At 49.5% G+C, this 20,250-nt stretch overlaps 1 protein-coding gene across 3 annotated transcripts; it reads left to right on the forward strand.

Annotated features, from left to right (window-relative positions):
* Nucleotides 1–308: 308 nt before the first annotated feature.
* On the forward strand, nt 309–20,038 carry tbc1d15 (TBC1 domain family, member 15). Of its 3 annotated transcripts, none has more exons than XM_062390583.1 (17): nt 309–459; nt 8,082–8,183; nt 8,581–8,655; nt 12,847–12,988; nt 13,252–13,459; nt 14,386–14,488; nt 14,572–14,766; nt 15,611–15,739; nt 15,848–15,951; nt 16,478–16,572; nt 16,691–16,807; nt 16,894–16,994; nt 17,286–17,385; nt 17,561–17,658; nt 17,736–17,852; nt 18,147–18,233; nt 18,489–20,038. In XM_062390583.1, exons 1-17 carry the CDS (start codon nt 436–438, stop codon nt 18,675–18,677), a joined length of 1,986 nt encoding a protein of 661 aa, XP_062246567.1. In that variant the 5' UTR covers nt 309–435; the 3' UTR covers nt 18,678–20,038. The 3 variants fall into 3 exon arrangements, 2 of the variants coding, with proteins under 2 accessions (XP_062246567.1, XP_062246568.1); XM_062390584.1 differs by having other exon boundaries at nt 14,575–14,766; XR_009920896.1 differs by lacking the exon at nt 18,489–20,038 and having other exon boundaries at nt 17,613–17,658; nt 18,147–18,170.
* Nucleotides 20,039–20,250: the final 212 nt, after the last annotated feature.

Raw genomic sequence — 20,250 nt, forward strand, 5'->3', positions numbered from 1 at the left:
CACACACACACACACACACACACACACACACACACACACACACACACACACAAAAGCAGAGGTTACATTTCCCTACCTGCATGAGTGTGTCTGTGTTTGGGACTAATTAATGCATCTTAATCTTAATCTTCTTCTTCCTCTCCTTAATAATTATAACATCAATAATAATACTAATGGTAATTATGATCAGAGTTATTATTATTACATGAAGTAGAACACTTCCGTTATATTGTATAATTAATCATTTACTTCGGTGACATTTTGAATTCACTATTGTTTCAATACAGTTTTATTTAAAGGTTTAAATTAATACAAAAGTGAATTATAAAATAAACATGTGGGCGGAGCTATGTACCGGAAGCCGACTTGTCCCTTTTGTTTGGGACGTTGACAGGCACGTGAGCTGCTGACGTCATCAGGAGTCAGGGAGACAACATGGCGGCGGACTCGGTGCAGAAGGTAAGAACCTCTGTATCTCCCTTCCCTCAGTGGAACCGCTCACCGGACACAGCTGCCGGTTCAGCGGACACACGTTCCCAGCACGATCCACCGATAGCAGCTGTGCTAACCGGAGCTACAGCGGACACCGGAAGCCGCAGTCTGCCGCTAGCTGCCGCCTCCAGCCGCATCTGGACCCCGAGTGGCCGCGGACATGCTAACAGCTAACAGCGCAATCACGGTTGTTGACAGGCCACTGTTGTGATGTAATATCCGCCGCAGTCACATCTGGACAGCACCGGAAACCACCGACGGTCACACCGAGTCGGTGTAACCGGGATAAGACAGAAGCTGGTGTCAGTCCAGCTGTCAGACTCAGGACTGGACTTCAGGTCTGGTCTTCAGGTCTGGTCCTTAGGTTCTGGACTTCAGGTCAGGACTTCAGGTCTGGTCCCCGGGGTCTGGACTTCAGGTCTGGTTCTCGGGTTCTAAACTTCAGGTCTGGAATTCAGGTCTGGTCCTTGACTTCAGGTCTGGACTTCAGATCTGGTCCTTGGGTTCTGGCCTTCAGGTCCGTTCCTCGGTCTCTGAACTTCAGGTCAGGACTTCAGGTCTAGTCCCCGGGGTCTGGACTTCAGGCCTGGTTCTCGGGTTCTGAACTTCAGGTCTGGAATTCAGGTCTGGTCCTCGACTTCAGGTCTGGACTTCAGATCTGGTCCTTGGGTTCTGGACTTCAGGTCCGTTCCTCGGTCTCTGAACTTCAGGTCTGGTCCTCGGGTTCTGAACTTAGTGGATCCGATCTTGATGGTGGATCAGGATCTTGCTGGTTGCTGACCAGAGACTCTGATGCAGCAGGACTGATTGACATATAGTATTGAAGTTATCCTTCAAGATGTCTACCCTCATCAATGCTGCTGAAAACTTTAATCCTGATGATGTTTTCCTACACGTGACATCTGTTGACTTGTGTCCATCCTGGGAGACGGGTCCTCACATGTGTCTCTGAGGTTTCTGTGTATTTGTACCTGTTAAAAGTTTTTTAGTAGTTTGTCCTGACTCTTGTTGAGGGTGAAGGACAGAGGATGTCAATCAATCAATCAATGGACCTGAAATCCAGAACCCAAGGACCAGATCTGAAGTCCAGACCTGAAGTCGAGGACCAGATCTGAATTCCAGACCTGAAGTTCAGAACCCAAGAACCAGACCTGAAGACCGGACCTGAAGGCCAGAACATGAGGACCAGATCTGAAGTCGAGGGCCAAACCTGAAGTCCAGACATCAATCAATCAATCAATCAAATTTTATTTGTATAGCCCATATTCACAAATCACAATTTGTCTCATAGGGCTAGTGGGACATCAGAATCTGATTCTGATTCTGATTCAGGTCTGGTCCTCGGGTTCTGAACTTCAGGTCTGGACTTCGGTCTGGTCCTCGGGTTGTGAACTGCAGGTCTGGACTTCCGGTCTAGTCCTTGGGTTCTGAACTTCAGGTCTGGATTTCAGGTCTAGTCCTCGGGTACTGAACTTAAGGTCTGGACTTCAGGCCTGGTCCTCAGGCTCTGAACTTCAGGTCGGGGCCTTAAGTTTTGGACTTCAGGTCTTGACTTCAAGGTCTGGTCCTCGGGCTGGTCTTCAGGTCTGGTCCTCGGGCTCTGAAGGTCTGAACAGGATCCTTCACATTAAAAACACTAATATGACCCTCAATGTGATTCTTGAACTCGAGGCTGAACTCCGTCTCCTGTGTGTTCGGCAGCAGGATGAATCTCTGAAGCTCTTTATTATATTTCACATTTTCTCTGACAATATTCATGATGAAAACAATTCGACTGCGGATTCAGTGGAAGGAAGTTGTGTTCATATGAGACATGTTCTACACCGTGTGCACAACTACAGGGCTCTCGCTCAGTCCAAAATGTGAATAAAACTCAAACCTGAATATTTAGCAAAGTAAAAGTACGGTTTTGTCTTTCTTAGGAGAATATCTATGTGTTTACAGTTATTGGGCAACTATTATTGTTCAGTATTATGATGCAACTAATTGAAAAACTAATTTCCCATCTCACTTTATTTTCATCTGTTAAAGTGAGAATGATTAACAAACAACTCAAAATGTACATATTAACATTTAAAAAAAAAATTAGCGAGCACCTTAGCCTCCCTTCTTTTCAATAACAGTAATAAGCCTCCATTTATGGATTCTGTCCGTTTCTTGATCTGCTGACGATCAACTTGTTGTGCGGCAGCAACCAGGGCCTCCAACAGGGCCCACGAGTTCTCCATAGGGTTCAGGTCCGGTGAGGAAGGGGACATGGGGTTCAGGTCCGGTGAGGAAAGGGACATGGAGTTCAGGTCCGGTGAGGAAGGGGTAATGGGGTTCAGGTCCGGTGAGGAAGGGGACATGGGGTTCAGGTCCGGTGAGGAAGGGGTAATGGGGTTCAGGTCCGGTGAGGAAGGGGACATGGGGTTCAGGTCCGGTTAGGAAGGGGACATGGGGTTCAGGTCCGGTGAGGAAGGGGTAATGGGGTTCAGGTCCGGTTAGGAAGGGGACATGGGGTTCAGGTCCGGTGAGGAAGGGGACATGGGGTTCAGGTCCGGCGAGGAAGGGGTAATGGGGTTCAGGTCCAGTGAGGAAGGGGACATGGGGTTCAGGTCCGGTTAGGAAGGGGACATGGGGTTCAGGTCCGGTGAGGAAGGGGACATGGGGTTCAGGTCCGGTGAGGAAGGGGACATGGGGTTCAGGTCCGGTGAGGAACAGGACATGGGGTTCAGTTCCGGTGAGGAAGGGGACATGGGGTTCAGGTCTGGTAAGGAAGGGGTAATGGGGTTCAGGTCCTGTGAGGAAGGGGACATGGGGTTCAGGTCCGGTGAGGAAGGGGTAATGGGTTCAGGTCCGGTTAGGAAGGGGACATGGGGTTCAGGTCCGGTGAGGAAGGGGACATGGGGTTCAGGTCCGGTGAGGAAGGGGACATGGGGTTCAGGTCCGGTGAGGAAGAGGACATGGGGTTCAGTTCCGGTGAGGAAGGGGACATGGGGTTCAGGTCCGGTGAGGAAGGGGACATGGGGTTCAGTTCCGGTGAGGAAGGGGACATGGGGTTCAGGTCCGGTGAGGAAGGGGACATGGGGTTCAGGTCCGGTGAGGAAGGGGTAATGGGGTTCAGGTCCGGTGAGGAAGGGGACATGGGGTTCAGTTCCGGTGAGGAAGGGGACATGGGGTTCAGGTCCGGTGAGGAAGGGGTAATGGGGTTCAGGTCCGGTGAGGAAGGGGACATGGGGTTCAGGTCCGGTGAGGAAGGGGTAATGGGGTTCAGGTCCGGTGAGGAAGGGGACATGGGGTTCAGGTCCGGTTAGGAAGGGGACATGGGGTTCAGGTCCGGTGAGGAAGGGGTAATGGGGTTCAGGTCCGGTGAGGAAGGGGACATGGGGTTCAGGTCCGGTGAGGAAGGGGACATGGGGTTCAGGTCCGGTGAGGAAGGGGTAATGGGGTTCAGGTCCGGTGAGGAAGGGGACATGGGGTTCAGGTCCGGTTAGGAAGGGGACATGGGGTTCAGGTCCGGTGAGGAAGGGGTAATGGGGTTCAGGTCCGGTGAGGAAGGGGACATGGGGTTCAGGTCCGGTTAGGAAGGGGACATGGGGTTCAGGTCCGGTGAGGAAGGGGACATGGGGTTCAGGTCCGGCGAGGAAGGGGTAATGGGGTTCAGGTCCGGTGAGGAAGGGGACATGGGGTTCAGGTCCGGTTAGGAAGGGGACATGGGGTTCAGGTCCGGTGAGGAAGGGGACATGGGGTTCAGGTCCGGTGAGGAAGGGGACATGGGGTTCAGGTCCGGTGAGGAAGAGGACATGGGGTTCAGTTCCGGTGAGGAAGGGGACATGGGGTTCAGGTCTGGTAAGGAAGGGGTAATGGGGTTCAGGTCCTGTGAGGAAGGGGACATGGGGTTCAGGTCCGGTGAGGAAGGGGTAATGGGTTCAGGTCCGGTTAGGAAGGGGACATGGGGTTCAGGTCCGGTGAGGAAGGGGACATGGGGTTCAGGTCCGGTGAGGAAGGGGACATGGGGTTCAGGTCCGGTGAGGAAGAGGACATGGGGTTCAGTTCCGGTGAGGAAGGGGACATGGGGTTCAGGTCCGGTGAGGAAGGGGACATGGGGTTCAGGTCCGGTGAGGAAGAGGACATGGGGTTCAGTTCCGGTGAGGAAGGGGACATGGGGTTCAGGTCCGGTGAGGAAGGGGTAATGGGGTTCAGGTCCGGTGAGGAAGGGGACATGGGGTTCAGTTCCGGTGAGGAAGGGGACATGGGGTTCAGGTCCGGTGAGGAAGGGGTAATGGGGTTCAGGTCCGGTGAGGAAGGGGACATGGGGTTCAGGTCCGGTGAGGAAGGGGACATGGGGTTCAGGTCCGGTGAGGAAGGGGTAATGGGGTTCAGGTCCGGTGAGGAAGGGGACATGGGGTTCAGGTCCGGTTAGGAAGGGGACATGGGGTTCAGGTCCGGTGAGGAAGGGGACATGGGGTTCAGGTCCGGCGAGGAAGGGGTAATGGGGTTCAGGTCCAGTGAGGAAGGGGACATGGGGTTCAGGTCCGGTTAGGAAGGGGACATGGGGTTCAGGTCCGGTGAGGAAGGGGACATGGGGTTCAGGTCCGGTGAGGAAGGGGACATGGGGTTCAGGTCCGGTGAGGAAGAGGACATGGGGTTCAGTTCCGGTGAGGAAGGGGACATGGGGTTCAGGTCTGGTAAGGAAGGGGTAATGGGGTTCAGGTCCTGTGAGGAAGGGGACATGGGGTTCAGGTCCGGTGAGGAAGGGGTAATGGGTTCAGGTCCGGTTAGGAAGGGGACATGGGGTTCAGGTCCGGTGAGGAAGGGGACATGGGGTTCAGGTCCGGTGAGGAAGGGGACATGGGGTTCAGGTCCGGTGAGGAAGAGGACATGGGGTTCAGTTCCGGTGAGGAAGGGGACATGGGGTTCAGGTCCGGTGAGGAAGGGGACATGGGGTTCAGGTCCGGTGAGGAAGAGGACATGGGGTTCAGTTCCGGTGAGGAAGGGGACATGGGGTTCAGGTCCGGTGAGGAAGGGGACATGGGGTTCAGGTCCGGTGAGGAAGGGGTAATGGGGTTCAGGTCCGGTGAGGAAGGGGACATGGGGTTCAGTTCCGGTGAGGAAGGGGACATGGGGTTCAGGTCCGGTGAGGAAGGGGTAATGGGGTTCAGGTCCGGTGAGGAAGGGGTAATGGGGTTCAGGTCCGGTGAGGAAGGGGACATGGGGTTCAGGTCCGGTGAGGAAGGGGTAATGGGGTTCAGGTCCGGTGAGGAAGGGGACATGGGGTTCAGGTCCGGTTAGGAAGGGGACATGGGGTTCAGGTCCGGTGAGGAAGGGGTAATGGGGTTCAGGTCCGGTGAGGAAGGGGACATGGGGTTCAGGTCCGGTGAGGAAGGGGACATGGGGTTCAGGTCCGGTGAGGAAGGGGTAATGGGGTTCAGGTCCGGTGAGGAAGGGGACATGGGGTTCAGGTCCGGTTAGGAAGGGGACATGGGGTTCAGGTCCGGTGAGGAAGGGGTAATGGGGTTCAGGTCCGGTGAGGAAGGGGACATGGGGTTCAGGTCCGGTTAGGAAGGGGACATGGGGTTCAGGTCCGGTGAGGAAGGGGACATGGGGTTCAGGTCCGGCGAGGAAGGGGTAATGGGGTTCAGGTCCGGTGAGGAAGGGGACATGGGGTTCAGGTCCGGTTAGGAAGGGGACATGGGGTTCAGGTCCGGTGAGGAAGGGGACATGGGGTTCAGGTCCGGTGAGGAAGGGGACATGGGGTTCAGGTCCGGTGAGGAAGAGGACATGGGGTTCAGTTCCGGTGAGGAAGGGGACATGGGGTTCAGGTCCGTCGAGGAAGGGGACATGGGGTTCAGGTCCGGTGAGGAAGAGGACATGGGGTTCAGTTCCGGTGAGGAAGGGGACATGGGGTTCAGGTCCGGTGAGGAAGGGGACATGGGGTTCAGGTCCGGTGAGGAAGGGGTAATGGGGTTCAGGTCCGGTGAGGAAGGGGACATGGGGTTCAGTTCCGGTGAGGAAGGGGACATGGGGTTCAGGTCCGGTGAGGAAGGGGTAATGGGGTTCAGGTCCGGTGAGGAAGGGGACATGGGGTTCAGGTCCGATGAGGAAGGGGACATGGGGTTCAGGTCCGGTGAGGAAGGGGACATGGGGTTCAGTTCCGGTGAGGAAGAGGACATGGGGTTCAGGTCCGGTGAGGAAGGGGTAATGGGGTTCAGGTCCGGTGAGGAAGGGGACATGGGGTTCAGGTCCGGTGAGGAAGGGGTAATGGGGTTCAGGTCCGGTGAGGAAAGGGACATGGGGTTCAGGTCCGGTGAGGAAGGGGACATGGGGTTCAGGTCCGGTGAGGAAGGGGACATGGGGTTCAGTTCGAGTGAGGAAGGGGACATGGGGTTCAGGTCCGGTGAGGGAGGGGACATGGGGTTCAGGTCCAGTGAGGGAGGGGACATGGGGTTCAGGTCCAGTGAGGAAGGGGACATGGGGTTCAGGTCAGGTGAGGAAAGGGACATGGGGTTCAGTTCGAGTGAGGAAGGGGACATGGGGTTCAGGTCCGGTGAGGAAGGGGACATGGGGTTCAGTTCGAGTGAGGAAGGGGACATGGGGTTCAGGTCAGGTGAGAAAGGGGACATGGGGTTCAGGTCAGGTGAGGAAGGGGACATGGGGTTCAGTTCGAGTGAGGAAGGGGACATGGGGTTCAGGTCCGGTGAGGAAGGGGACATGGGGTTCAGGTCCGGTGAGGAAGGGGACATGGGGTTCAGTTCGAGTGAGGAAGGGGACATGGGGTTCAGGTCCGGTGAGGAAGGGGACATGGGGTTCAGGTCTGGCTAGTCCTGCAGTGGAGGACTTTGATGAATGTGATGGAGATTGTCCTGCACAAAACTCATGGTCTCTGAAGGTGCAGACTCTTTCCTGTACCACTGCTTGAAGAACGTGTCTTCTAAAAACTGGCAGTAGGTTTGGGAATTGATTTTGAGTCCATCTTCAACTTGACAAGGTCCAACCAGCTCATGTTCAATAATACCAGCCCATACCAGTACCCCCACCAAAAAAGATGATATGGTCAAAATACTCCTTTGCCTAATAACCGGCACACGGTTGAAGTTAGTGATGATGATGATGATGATGATAAGGAGGAGGAGGAGGAGTATCTCCTGTCTACCTGCAGCTCATGTTGGAGCAGATAGAATACACCTCACTGGTCTGACAGTGTGTTGATAATTGCTGGTTTGACTGGTGCAGCCGGTTCTGCACTGAAGTATTTGAACTGGTGATGTTGCAGTTTAGGAAAAGTTTGGGCTCCGTCAGAGAGCTGAGGTTAGGGCTGGAGAAGCAGTGATCTGTGGAGCTCAGGAGCTTCACGCCAGCTCCATGACCCCGGCCTGTGACCGGGGACAGGTCACTGTGTCTGGATAACGATCACTGGACCACATGGTGGACGAGTCATCGAGGACTCTGTAACTATCTCCAGCTGTTAAACCTCACGCTGAACTGGATCTTTTCTGTAGGTTAGATTACTTCAGAATACACACTGGGAAAACTGTAATGTAACTTGATGTAATGTAACTGTAATGTAACTTGATGTAATGTAACTTGATGTTCCATCTGTCACACAGGTTCTGTCTGAGCATGAAGGTGTCTTCATTCATCCCAGCAGTGAGGAAGATGCCATCGAGCTGGATTTACTGGTCTCAGGTTCACTTCGGATTGTTGACAAGGTGAGACTCAGGCTGGGGCCCCCCCCCAACGCCTCAGTACCACCCGCCTAATTTAAACGTGCAGAAATAAACGTGCATATGCACTCCTGAAACTTTCACCAGCAAAAAATGTTGCGGAGATGCCGGTAATGAGCAGCTCAATCCGCAGGAAGCATCACATGACCGTGGTATTAAAGTCACCGTCATAGCCCTACATGTTCATTTATCACATATGGTCGTAGGACTGAGACTCACAGCTCATCTCAGTACTGTCTCAGCTGCTCTTCACGTTTGTGACTGAGATGCTGAGAAACTGATCTGATCACTTTGAAGTTCTATTTATTATCAATCAACTGCTTCATCTCTCGGTTGAGGTCATTAATGTGTCATAAACATGTTCACTGTGTGTGTCTGTCAGGATGGAGACGTCTGGGTGGAGTACAGACCGTTGGAAGAAGCTGTGGACCCGTCCAGCATGCTGTGTGCTGGAAAGGTTCGTCATGACTCAGCAACTTCTTCTTCTTCAGTCTGAGTCCAACCAGCCCCCACATGTCACATGTCACATGTCACTACGTCATCATCTCCTGCATGACCTCTGACCTGTCACAGCTGCAGCGCCAACTAATGGAAAACTACAGTAACAGGACACATTTATGTTTTGAAACTATATCCACCACGTCCACACTGACGCACTTTAAAACACATGTCACATGACCGTTCATTTCCACAGGTCATGTGATGTAAACAGGAAGTAGATTGTCTCCTCTGCAGCTGGTTGCTTAGTAACAGAAACTCCTCTGAAGGAGGAGCAGTGAAGGTGACGAATCACTGACAGGAAGTGTTACTGACAGGAAGTGTTACTGACAGGAAGTGCTACTGACAGGAAGTGCTACTGACAGGAAGTGTTACTGACAGGAAGTGTTACTGACAGGAAGGGCTACTGACAGGAAGTGTTACTGACAGGAAGGGCTACTGACAGGAAGTGTTACTGACAGGAAGTGTTACTGACAGGAAGTGCTACTGACAGGAAGTGCTACTGACAGGAAGGGCTACTGACAGGAAGTGTTACTGACAGGAAGTGTTACTGACAGGAAGTGCTACTGACAGGAAGGGCTACTGACAGGAAGTGTTACTGACAGGAAGTGTTACTGACAGGAAGGGCTACTGACAGGAAGTGTTACTGACAGGAAGTGTTACTGACAGGAAGTGCTACTGACAGGAAGTGTTACTGACAGGAAGTGTTACTGACAGGAAGTGCTACTGACAGGAAGTGCTACTGACAGGAAGTGCTACTGACAGGAAGGGCTACTGACAGGAAGTGTTACTGACAGGAAGTGCTACTGACAGGAAGTGCTACTGACAGGAAGGGCTACTGACAGGAAGTGTTACTGACAGGAAGTGTTACTGACAGGAAGTGCTACTGACAGGAAGTGTTACTGACAGGAAGGGCTACTGACAGGAAGTGTTACTGACAGGAAGTGTTACTGACAGGAAGTGCTACTGACAGGAAGGGATACTGACAGGAAGTGTTACTGACAGGAAGTGTTACTGACAGGAAGTGTCACTGACAGGAAGGGATACTGACAGGAAGTGTCACTGACAGGAAGTGCTACTGACAGGAAGTGCTACTGACAGGAAGTGCTACTGACAGGAAGTGTTACTGACAGGAAGGGATACTGACAGGAAGTGTTACTGACAGGAAGTGTCACTCACAGGAAGTGCTACTGACAGGAAGTGTTACTGACAGGAAGTGTCACTGACAGGAAGGGCTACTGACAGGAAGTGTTACTGACAGGAAGTGTTACTGACAGGAAGGGCTACTGAAAGGAAGTGTTACTGACAGGAAGTGTTACTGACAGGAAGTGTTACTGACAGGAAGTGTTACTGACAGGAAGTGTCACTGACAGGAAGTGTTACTGACAGGAAGTGTTACTGACAGGAAGTGTCACTGACAGGTAGTGTTACTGACAGGAAGTGTTACTGACAGGAAGGGCTACTGAAAGGAAGTGCTACTGACAGGAAGTGTTACTGACAGGAAGTGTTACTGACAGGAAGGGCTACTGAAAGGAAGTGCTACTGACAGGAAGTGTTACTGACAGGAAGTGTTACTGACAGGAAGGGCTACTGAAAGGAAGTGTTACTGACAGGAAGTGTTACTGACAGGAAGTGTTACTGACAGGAAGTGTCACTGACAGGAAGTGTTACTGACAGGAAGTGTTACTGACAGGAAGTGTTACTGACAGGAAGGGCTACTGACAGGAATCGTTACTGACAGGTAGTGTTACTGACAGGAAGTGTTACTGACAGGACGTGTTACTGACAGGAAGTGTTACTGACAGGAAGGGCTACTGACAGGAAGGGATACTGACAGGAAGTGTTACTGACAGGAATCGTTACTGACAGGTAGTGTTACTGACAGGAAGGGATACTGACAGGAAGTGTTACTGACAGGAAGTGTCACTCACAGGAAGTGCTACTGACAGGAAGTGCTACTGACAGGAAGTGCTACTGACAGGAAGGGCTACTGACAGGAAGTGTTACTGACAGGAAGGGCTACTGAAAGGAAGTGTTACTGACAGGAAGTGTTACTGACAGGAAGTGTCACTGACAGGAAGTGTTACCGACAGGAAGTGTTACTGACAGGAAGGGCTACTGACAGGAAGTGTTACTGACAGGAAGGGCTACTGACAGGAAGTGTTACTGACAGGAAGGGCTACTGACAGGAAGTGTTACTGACAGGAAGTGTTACTGACAGGAAGTGTTACTGACAGGAAGGGCTACTGACAGGAAGTGTTACTGACAGGAAGTGTTACTGACAGGAAGTGCTACTGACAGGAAGTGTTACTGACAGGAAGTGTTACTGACAGGAAGTGCTACTGACAGGAAGTGCTACTGACAGGAAGTGCTACTGACAGGAAGGGCTACTGACAGGAAGTGTTACTGACAGGAAGTGCTACTGACAGGAAGTGCTACTGACATGAAGGGCTACTGACAGGAAGTGTTACTGACAGGAAGTGTTACTGACAGGAAGTGCTACTGACAGGAAGTGTTACTGACAGGAAGGGCTACTGACAGGAAGTGTTACTGACAGGAAGTGTTACTGACAGGAAGTGCTACTGACAGGAAGTGCTACTGACAGGAAGGGATACTGACAGGAAGTGTTACTGACAGGAAGTGTTACTGACAGGAAGTGTCACTGACAGGAAGTGTTACTGACAGGAAGTGTCACTGACAGGAAGGGATACTGACAGGAAGTGTCACTGACAGGAAGTGCTACTGACAGGAAGTGCTACTGACAGGAAGTGCTACTGACAGGAAGTGTTACTGACAGGAAGGGATACTGACAGGAAGTGTTACTGACAGGAAGTGTCACTCACAGGAAGTGCTACTGACAGGAAGTGTTACTGACAGGAAGTGTCACTGACAGGAAGGGCTACTGACAGGAAGTGTTACTGACAGGAAGTGTTACTGACAGGAAGGGCTACTGAAAGGAAGTGTTACTGACAGGAAGTGTTACTGACAGGAAGTGTTACTGACAGGAAGTGTTACTGACAGGAAGTGTCACTGACAGGAAGTGTCACTGACAGGAAGTGTTACTGACAGGAAGTGTTACTGACAGGAAGGGCTACTGACAGGAATCGTTACTGACAGGTAGTGTTACTGACAGGAAGTGTTACTGACAGGAAGGGCTACTGAAAGGAAGTGCTACTGACAGGAAGTGTTACTGACAGGAAGTGTTACTGACAGGAAGGGCTACTGAAAGGAAGTGTTACTGACAGGAAGTGTTACTGACAGGAAGTGTTACTGACAGGAAGTGTCACTGACAGGAAGTGTTACTGACAGGAAGTGTTACTGACAGGAAGTGTTACTGACAGGAAGGGCTACTGACAGGAATCGTTACTGACAGGTAGTGTTACTGACAGGAAGTGTTACTGACAGGACGTGTTACTGACAGGAAGTGTTACTGACAGGAAGGGCTACTGACAGGAAGGGATACTGACAGGAAGTGTTACTGACAGGTAGTGTTACTGACAGGAAGTGTTACTGACAGGAAGGGCTACTGACAGGAAGGGCTACTGACAGGAATCGTTACTGACAGGTAGTGTTACTGACAGGAAGGGATACTGACAGGAAGTGTTACTGACAGGAAGTGTCACTCACAGGAAGTGCTACTGACAGGAAGTGCTACTGACAGGAAGGGCTACTGACAGGAAGGGCTACTGACAGGAAGTGTTACTGACAGGAAGTGCCACTGACAGGAAGTATTACTGACAGGAAGGGCTACTGAAAGGAAGTGTTACTGACAGGAAGTGTTACTGACAGGAAGTGTCACTGACAGGAAGTGTTACCGACAGGAAGTGTTACTGACAGGAAGTGTTACTGACAGGAAGGGCTACTGACAGGAATCGTTACTGACAGGTAGTGTTACTGACAGGAAGTGTTACTGACAGGAAGTGTTTGGACACCAGGCGTAACACCTTCGACAGTGCTGACTTTTAAAACTGAACGTGTGGGTGGAGCCTCAGACCCAGTTCACACCTGGTGTTCTCAGGTGATGTGATCTCCAGAGTTCAGCTGTGACATCAGGTGTGAAACATGTGTCCACATACTTTAGTCAGTGTGAAAGTGTCCAGATGAGCAGGTGTGTGTTTATGACAGGTGAGTGACAGGTGTGTTTGTTCAGGACTCCAGCTCAGTGATGGAGTGGGCTCATTGTTCGGGGGAGCGGTGTCACAAGCAGTTGGAAACTCAGCAGAGCTACGAGACGGAGTGGGACATGGTCAATGCTGCGTCCTTCAGGAAGAAACCCTGCGCCAACGGAGAAGGTGAGTTCACGGCTTCTCGTGTGTGGAGATGTTTATGTTTCCTGTCAACAGGAAAACTGCTTCAGTATATTCACCGCAGAAGAAACCTGCACCGACCCTACGTGTAACTGATTACTGATGGATTGTTAAATTGATATTGAGATAATGATATTTATGGGTTTTCCAATTTAACAGAACTCAATAGCAGCTGATCGGTTGTTTCAGTGCTCTTGCTTGTGTTGATGTTGCTGTGTGTTTCCTGTTCCCTGTGCGTTGTCTGTCAGGCTCTCTAAACCACATTAATGAGAAGAGCAGGGGTGCGTTCAGCTTCAGTGTCGGTGACCTCAGCTCCATCACAGTGAAGGATGAAGGTTGGACGTTCCTCATCTTCAAACTGAAAGAGTCCTCCCCGCCCCTCCCTGCTCTGCACTTCCACCAAGGTGGAAGCAGAGAGTTCCTGGACAGCCTGGGGAGATTCGCACTGCTCAGCGTGTAAGTCAGCAGACCGTCGCCAAAGAAAGGCATTATGGGATGAAAGAGATCAGAGAGGACGACAAGCTGTTTCCTTTTCTTTTCACATCTGAATCGTTACTTGCGTCGTTTTCACTGAGGTCCATGAAAAGAAAAGATGTTTCACTCCATCATCACTCCTATGAATTCAATCTGCACCAAATCAACCGTACTTATGAATATTAGTCAATTGTTTTCATCATTAATTATCCTCTGGGAAATAAGTAAAAATGTTAGATAACATTTTATGTCACAATGTTAAAGAAAGAGACTAAACCTTTCAGACCACGTCTTCCACCCAGTTGACAGGAAGTCTGTTGATCCAGCTCACAATCAGACTCACAGTAAGAACATATCCTCATTCAAGGATTTTCACATATGTCCTGCGAAGGAACTCCAGAGGAGTGGATCCGGACTTCCTCCGCAGCTTGTCTTTCACACAACAACAGAGCAGTAGATCCTCTGCTCAGACACTTTCACAGATTCAGGTGCGGAGCGGCAGACAGAGGCAGGAAGTAACGTATTCATTCTGCTGAGGAGATCCTTCTGTCTGCATCGACATAGGCGTCAGCTCTTATCACCACAAGCTCTGTGGATCCCTTCGTCAGTGTCTTCTACGTGTGAGACTCAACAGGAGATATTTACAGTTTGTTTTGCATAATTTTCACTTCCCTTGCTCGCTGTGAATCCGGCTGTGCTCTCGCATTGATTTCTGCAGACTTTACACCAGGTGGAGAAGGTCTGCAGAAACTGTGGAGACTCTGACGCGGACGTTTGTGTTCACACGTCTGAAAGCAGTTTGTGTCGACAGTGAATCACAGGAACTTGACTTGTCTGTTTTCAAACTGAATCAGTTCAGCCTCACCTGAGATTGTTGTCAAGTGAATGTTGTGTGTTGTGTGTCGTAGCGCTCCAGATGATGAAGCGTGTCTGCTGGTCAGCACGACAAACAAGGCTCTGTCTCAGTCCTTCGAGAACCTTCTGGAAGACAACAACTTCGGCCTTGTTAACGTGAGAAGCGTGACTCTTATCCCTGACGTACGTTTTCCCTCATTGTGGACTTGGATGTAACTTTTTCTCCTTGTCTCGGGCAGAAGTTCAGAAAAGACCCGTACGTGACCACGCTGGGCGGCTTCTCCAAAGTCACCAACTACATATTTGATGCTTTCCGGGGGACGGAGGAGCAGCACCAGCGCCCCCCAGAGGAGGTGGCTGACCTGCTGGGTGAAGTCATCCCAGGACTGGAGATCAACCAGCAGGAGGAGCCAGGCTTTGAGGTCATCACCAGGGTGAGAGGAGGCTTATCTCTGTCGTGATACTTTTCCAGAACAAAAGCTCTGAACTGATTTCCGCCTTTGAATTAAATTTACAAATATTATCCAAAAATGTCATTCAATCTGTTTATTCATTGAATTGGTCTGAAAATTAAAGATGGACGATATGACAGCTTTGTAAAGTGAAGCCAAAGCCTCTACATCGCCCCCTGGTGTCTGGCTGCAGTGTAGGTTATACCCTCCTCCAAGTTAGCAGAAGGGACATGGACCAAAATTAAAATCAAAGTAGACTTTAAATGAATGTTTGTAAAGATGTTTCTGCCTCTTGAGGCCATTCTTATCCCTCTGATGTTTGTTCAAGTGTTTCTGATCAGTTTGGTTTGAATCAGTTATTTAATGATATAAAAACAGGATGAGATGTCATGATTGACAGCTGAGACTGACTCCTGATTGGGAAAAAGCTTAGATGGGCGGGGCCTTGATACCACGGCTCCATGGTCAATACTGCTCAGACTCTGACTGTAAATGACGTCATCACCACAAGATGGCAGCGTTTGTATCTGAGATGTTTAGCTTCTTTTCTGGAGGAAGTGGAGACGTGTTGTGGTCTTTATATACAGTCACTGATCCTCTTTATATACAGTCACTGATCCTCTTTATATACAGTCACTGATCATCTTTATATACAGTCACTGATCCTCTTTATATACAGTCACTGATCATCTTTATATACAGTCACTGATCCTCTTTATATACAGTCACTGATCCTCTTTATATACAGTCACTGATCATCTTTATATACAGTCACTGATGGTCTCTATATAGTCTGGAGGGAAACGCTGTACCTCTGTCCCGTCAGATCGACCTGGGATCGAGGCCCCTGGTTACGAGGAGCGAGCCCATGTCTGTGGAGGACTGGACCAAACACCAGGACCCAGAGGGGAGGATGATCCGGATCTTTCACCTGAAACAAGTCATCTTCAAAGGGGCACGTTGAGTTGATGATTCATTATTACAGCTAAACTTATTAATAATTAAACGTGTGTGTGTGTAGTGTGTGTGTCGCCGGTCGTCACCTGTCTCTGTCGTCCTGCAGGGGCTGTGTCACGCCGTGAGGAAGGAGGCCTGGAAGTTTCTGTTGGGGTATTTTCCGTGGAGCAGCACTCAGGACGAGAGGAAAGCTCTGCAGAGACTCAAGACGTGAGAGGAGCCCTCAGTTATGAGCAGCTAGTTGATTACGTAGTGAATCAAAAAATACAAATAACATGAGTGATTAAACGATTTATCAAGTAATACTACAAACGTCTTAAACGGACGGATTTTAGTTTTCCGGTTTAATCATTAATTTTTCGTGTCACTAATACCAATCAATCAATTTGAAGGTTGTGTCTTTCCTCTGTGAGGTTCATGTGATTGATAGAAACTCAATAACAGTATTGATAAACGGATAACTCCCACCAGTGAAGCAGCATAGAAACATGATGTCACGGTTCAAAGGAAGGGATTGGTCAGTGGGAGGCGCTTAATACTGTGTGATCTCATATCTCCAACTGAACCTGGAGCAGCTGCTCAGCGTAAGTTAGCATTATGATCCACCACGACAACAGGTGAAGATTCTACCTGAAGTCACCGGATGAGCACAGATCCTGCTTCGTGGTTCAGGCCTCTGAGTGTTGTGGTGCGGCTGTGAGAGGTCACTAACACACTGTTGTTGTGACGTTGACAGTGACGAATACTTCAGGATGAAGCTGCAGTGGAAGTCAGTCAGTGAGGAGCAGGAGAGGAGGAACTCCAGACTCAGAGACTACAGGAGTCTGATCGGTGAGTCTCGTTCTCTTCATCTTTCTTCTGCAGCTGGAAACAAGGACCTGAAAACGGAAAATGTGTTGAGTTTGGACACAGTCGTACTGTGAGATGTCTCGGTCATTCCTCTTTTTAGAGAAAGACGTGAACAGAACCGACAGAACCAACAGGTTCTATGAGGGCATCGATAACCCCGGCCTCGTACTCCTCAACGACATCCTGATGACGTACTGCATGTACGACTTCGACCTCGGTGAGAACGATCCTCCACCTGTGTTACCAGCAGCACTGAGGGAACATTAGGACAGTGTGTTTGAAAGGTTGTGTCCGTTCTGTCAGGTTACGTTCAGGGGATGAGTGACCTGCTCTCCCCGATTCTCTTTGTGATGGAGAACGAGGTCGACGCCTTCTGGTGTTTTGTCTCCTTCATGGATCAAATGGTAAAGAAGCAGCATCAACCTTTATTGTGAAAGTGTGTGACCCTCAGGACATGTGTTAACCGTGTGTGTGTGTGTGTGTGTGTGTGTGTGTGTGTGTGTGTGTGTGTGTGTGTGTGTGTGTGTGTGTGTGTGTGTGTGTGTGTGTGTGTGTGTGTGTGTGTGTGTGTGTGTGTGTGTGTGTGTGTGTGTGTGTGTGTGTGTGTGTGTGTGTGTGTGTCACTCTTCGTGTGTGTGTGTGTGTCTCTCTCTGGGTCTTTCTCTGGCTCTGTGTGTGTGTCTGTGTGTGTGCAGCATCAGAACTTTGAGGAGCAGATGCAGGGCATGAAGACGCAGCTGCTTCAGCTCAGTTCTCTGCTCAGACTGCTGGACTTGTCTTTCTGGAATTACCTCGGTATGAAACACACCTTCTGTCTGTTCACAGTCTATGCTAAAGTCTGTATGCTAAGCTAGCTGTAAGTTTGTGGGAAACTTGACCTCAAAAAGAAGAGTTTGTGATAACAGTGAAGGAACCTTTTATTTTAAAGAGTCCGAAGCTGAAGAGTGATGATGTCTCATGTGTGTTTCAGAGTGTCAGGACTCAGGTTACCTGTATTTCTGTTTCCGCTGGTTGTTGATCAGATTCAAGCGGGAGCTCAGTTTCCAGGACGTCCTGCGGATGTGGGAGGTCAGTCACACTTCATGTTTTTAAACCACGTTTGGAATGGTGGTTCCCTGGTGACCGACCCGATGTGTCGTCCTCAGGTGATGTGGACCGGTCTTCCCTGTCAAAACTTCCACCTGCTCGTCTGCTGCGCCATCCTGGACTCCGAGAAACAGAAGATCATGGAGGAGAAGTACGGCTTCAATGAAATCCTCAAGGTACACACCCACCGATCAGATCAAATGAATCAGATCAGAATCAAATTCATTATTATTCATTGTCATATAAAACTTGACCCAGAAGCAGCGAGGAGTGTTGTCCAGAAGGGGGCAGCACAGATGTCTCATACCTGTACATTAGAAGCTTCTGGTCCTACTGGTGCTACGTTCACTGATGATCATCCAGATGTTTCAAACATTTGAACATCTGGATCAGATGAAGCAGCGACTCCTGCTCTGTCCAACTCTTTGAAAACAGAGAAACAAACAAACCTTTGTGTGTTTTTCTTCCAGCACATCAACGAACTTTCAATGAAGCTGGACATTGAAGAGATTCTTCAGAAAGCCGAGGGCATCAGTCTGCAGATGAGGAGCTGTAAGGTACAGTCTCTGGTCAATACATCCATCCATAGGAAACTGATCAACATCATCAGGATTCAAATAGCTTCAGGTTCCTCTGACCAGAACCACCAACCACCAGATGTGCTGCAGGGGTTTATCTATCATGGAATATATAAAGATATATAACACAATGTTTGATAGGATGTGTTTTACTGTTCTTTACACCTGAGACGTGTCCTCATTGCTTCACCTGTAGTTTTCTTCCAACCAATCATCTGCCGTCTGTCGTCACAGGACTTACCCGACTCGGTCAGAAACATTCTGGGCTTCGAGGCGAGCGTCAGTGGCTCTGACCCGACCAGCGCTGCTCCTCCTCCGGCGGTTTCCAGAGCGGCGCAGCGACAGGACGCCTGCTCCAGCCTCCACACACACCTGCGAGAGACGAGCTCTCACAACAGCTGCAAAGTGGCCTTTATATCCTAGTTGACAGCAGAGACTGATTCAGCATCAGCAGCGCCCCCTTCCGAATGTTCAAGGATTTTAAATGATTCAGAAGCTTATTTTTCTACCGTGTGCTACCTGAGTGTCTCAAACAGTCGCTCAGTTATTCCTCCTGATTTTTATAGGGGGGGCTTTTCACACCTGCTGGTGTAATCTGAAGAGTTTAGGTGTGAAACATGGAGGACTTGCCTGAGATCTCACACTTGTGTGATCCGACCTCTGACCTTGACAGCTCATCAAGAATCAAAGTATTTTTACTCTGTTTCGCAGACTCTGATGATCAGAGTCAACACTGGTCATTGATTTTATATTGATTTATAATCAGTAAAATCTTGTGTCATTGGAAAGATACGAACACAGAACCTCTCTCTGTCTCTCTCTCTCTCTCTCTCTCGCTCGCTCTCATTCTCTCTCTCTGTCTCTCTGTCTCTCTCTCATTCTCTCTCTCTGTCTCTCTCTCTCTCTCTGTCTCTCGCTCTCTCTTGCCCCGTTCACACCTGGTATTAATATGTTATGCGTCTCCTGTGATGTCACTTCCTGCTCTAAATGCAAATTAACACGTTATTTGTGTTGTTTCGATCCAGTGTGTTTGTGTCCTTATACCTTTTGTGAGGACCATTCTAAGCATAGACCCACAGAGTGAGGACATAGAGTCTGGTCCTCTATTTTTCTAAGGACTGTTTGAGGGTTAAGATTTGGTTTTCCAGTTAGGTTTAGTTGTGATGGTTAGGGAATGAGTCATTGAGTGTCCTCACTAAGAAGTACACACACGTCTGTGTTTGACGAGTCAGCAGAGTGTGAATCTGAACCAAGATGTGTTTAATAAACTATGGATCATGATCAGCTGATCAGTGTTGATGTGTCAATACAAACAAATCAAAGACAAACAGTTTGAGGCTCAGAGACGTCCTCATCTGTCCCAGGACGTCCTTCATGTGTCCCTCATCTGTCCTTCATGTGTCCCAGACGTGTGTGTGATGTGAACTGAACCAGCTCATTTATTTACTTACAGGAACACTGAGGCATTGTGGGAAAGAATCTGTTATCTTACTGGTAGTGATATCAGACTTCTCGTTACTAAAGCAACACACAGTGATGTGGTTACCATGGTAACATCTCCAGTAAGAAAATAAATGTTTCTTAAAAGTGTCGCGTCAGACGGATGTGATGGTGTCACCGTCTTGATACAACGTGAAAATATAAAGTGTTCAATGATCAGAGTTTGAAACTAATAAATCTTTGATTTGATTGTGACGGCTTTTTTTGTTTTTCAGGTTTAAATTTGTGATTTCCGCTAATTTGATGTAATGGATCGAAATCTGAGCAATAAAATGATTTCAGAATTTCGGATATCTGATTTTTTTACCTGATGAATGCATTCATATGATCACTGGATCATTGTTTGAGTATCAGATAAAGTTAGTTATATTTTAGCAGCTCATTTCCTGCTTGGGTGAGTGTTTTCAGAATAAAAGCCTAATCAGACTGAGCAGCTGGTTAGCTGGGAAACAACAACAGGAAGCAACCACAGGGAAAAAATCAAGAACTACCCATT

This window comes from Platichthys flesus, chromosome 6 (genome assembly GCF_949316205.1).
Source record: "Platichthys flesus chromosome 6, fPlaFle2.1, whole genome shotgun sequence".
NCBI lineage: Eukaryota > Metazoa > Chordata > Actinopteri > Pleuronectiformes > Pleuronectidae > Platichthys > Platichthys flesus.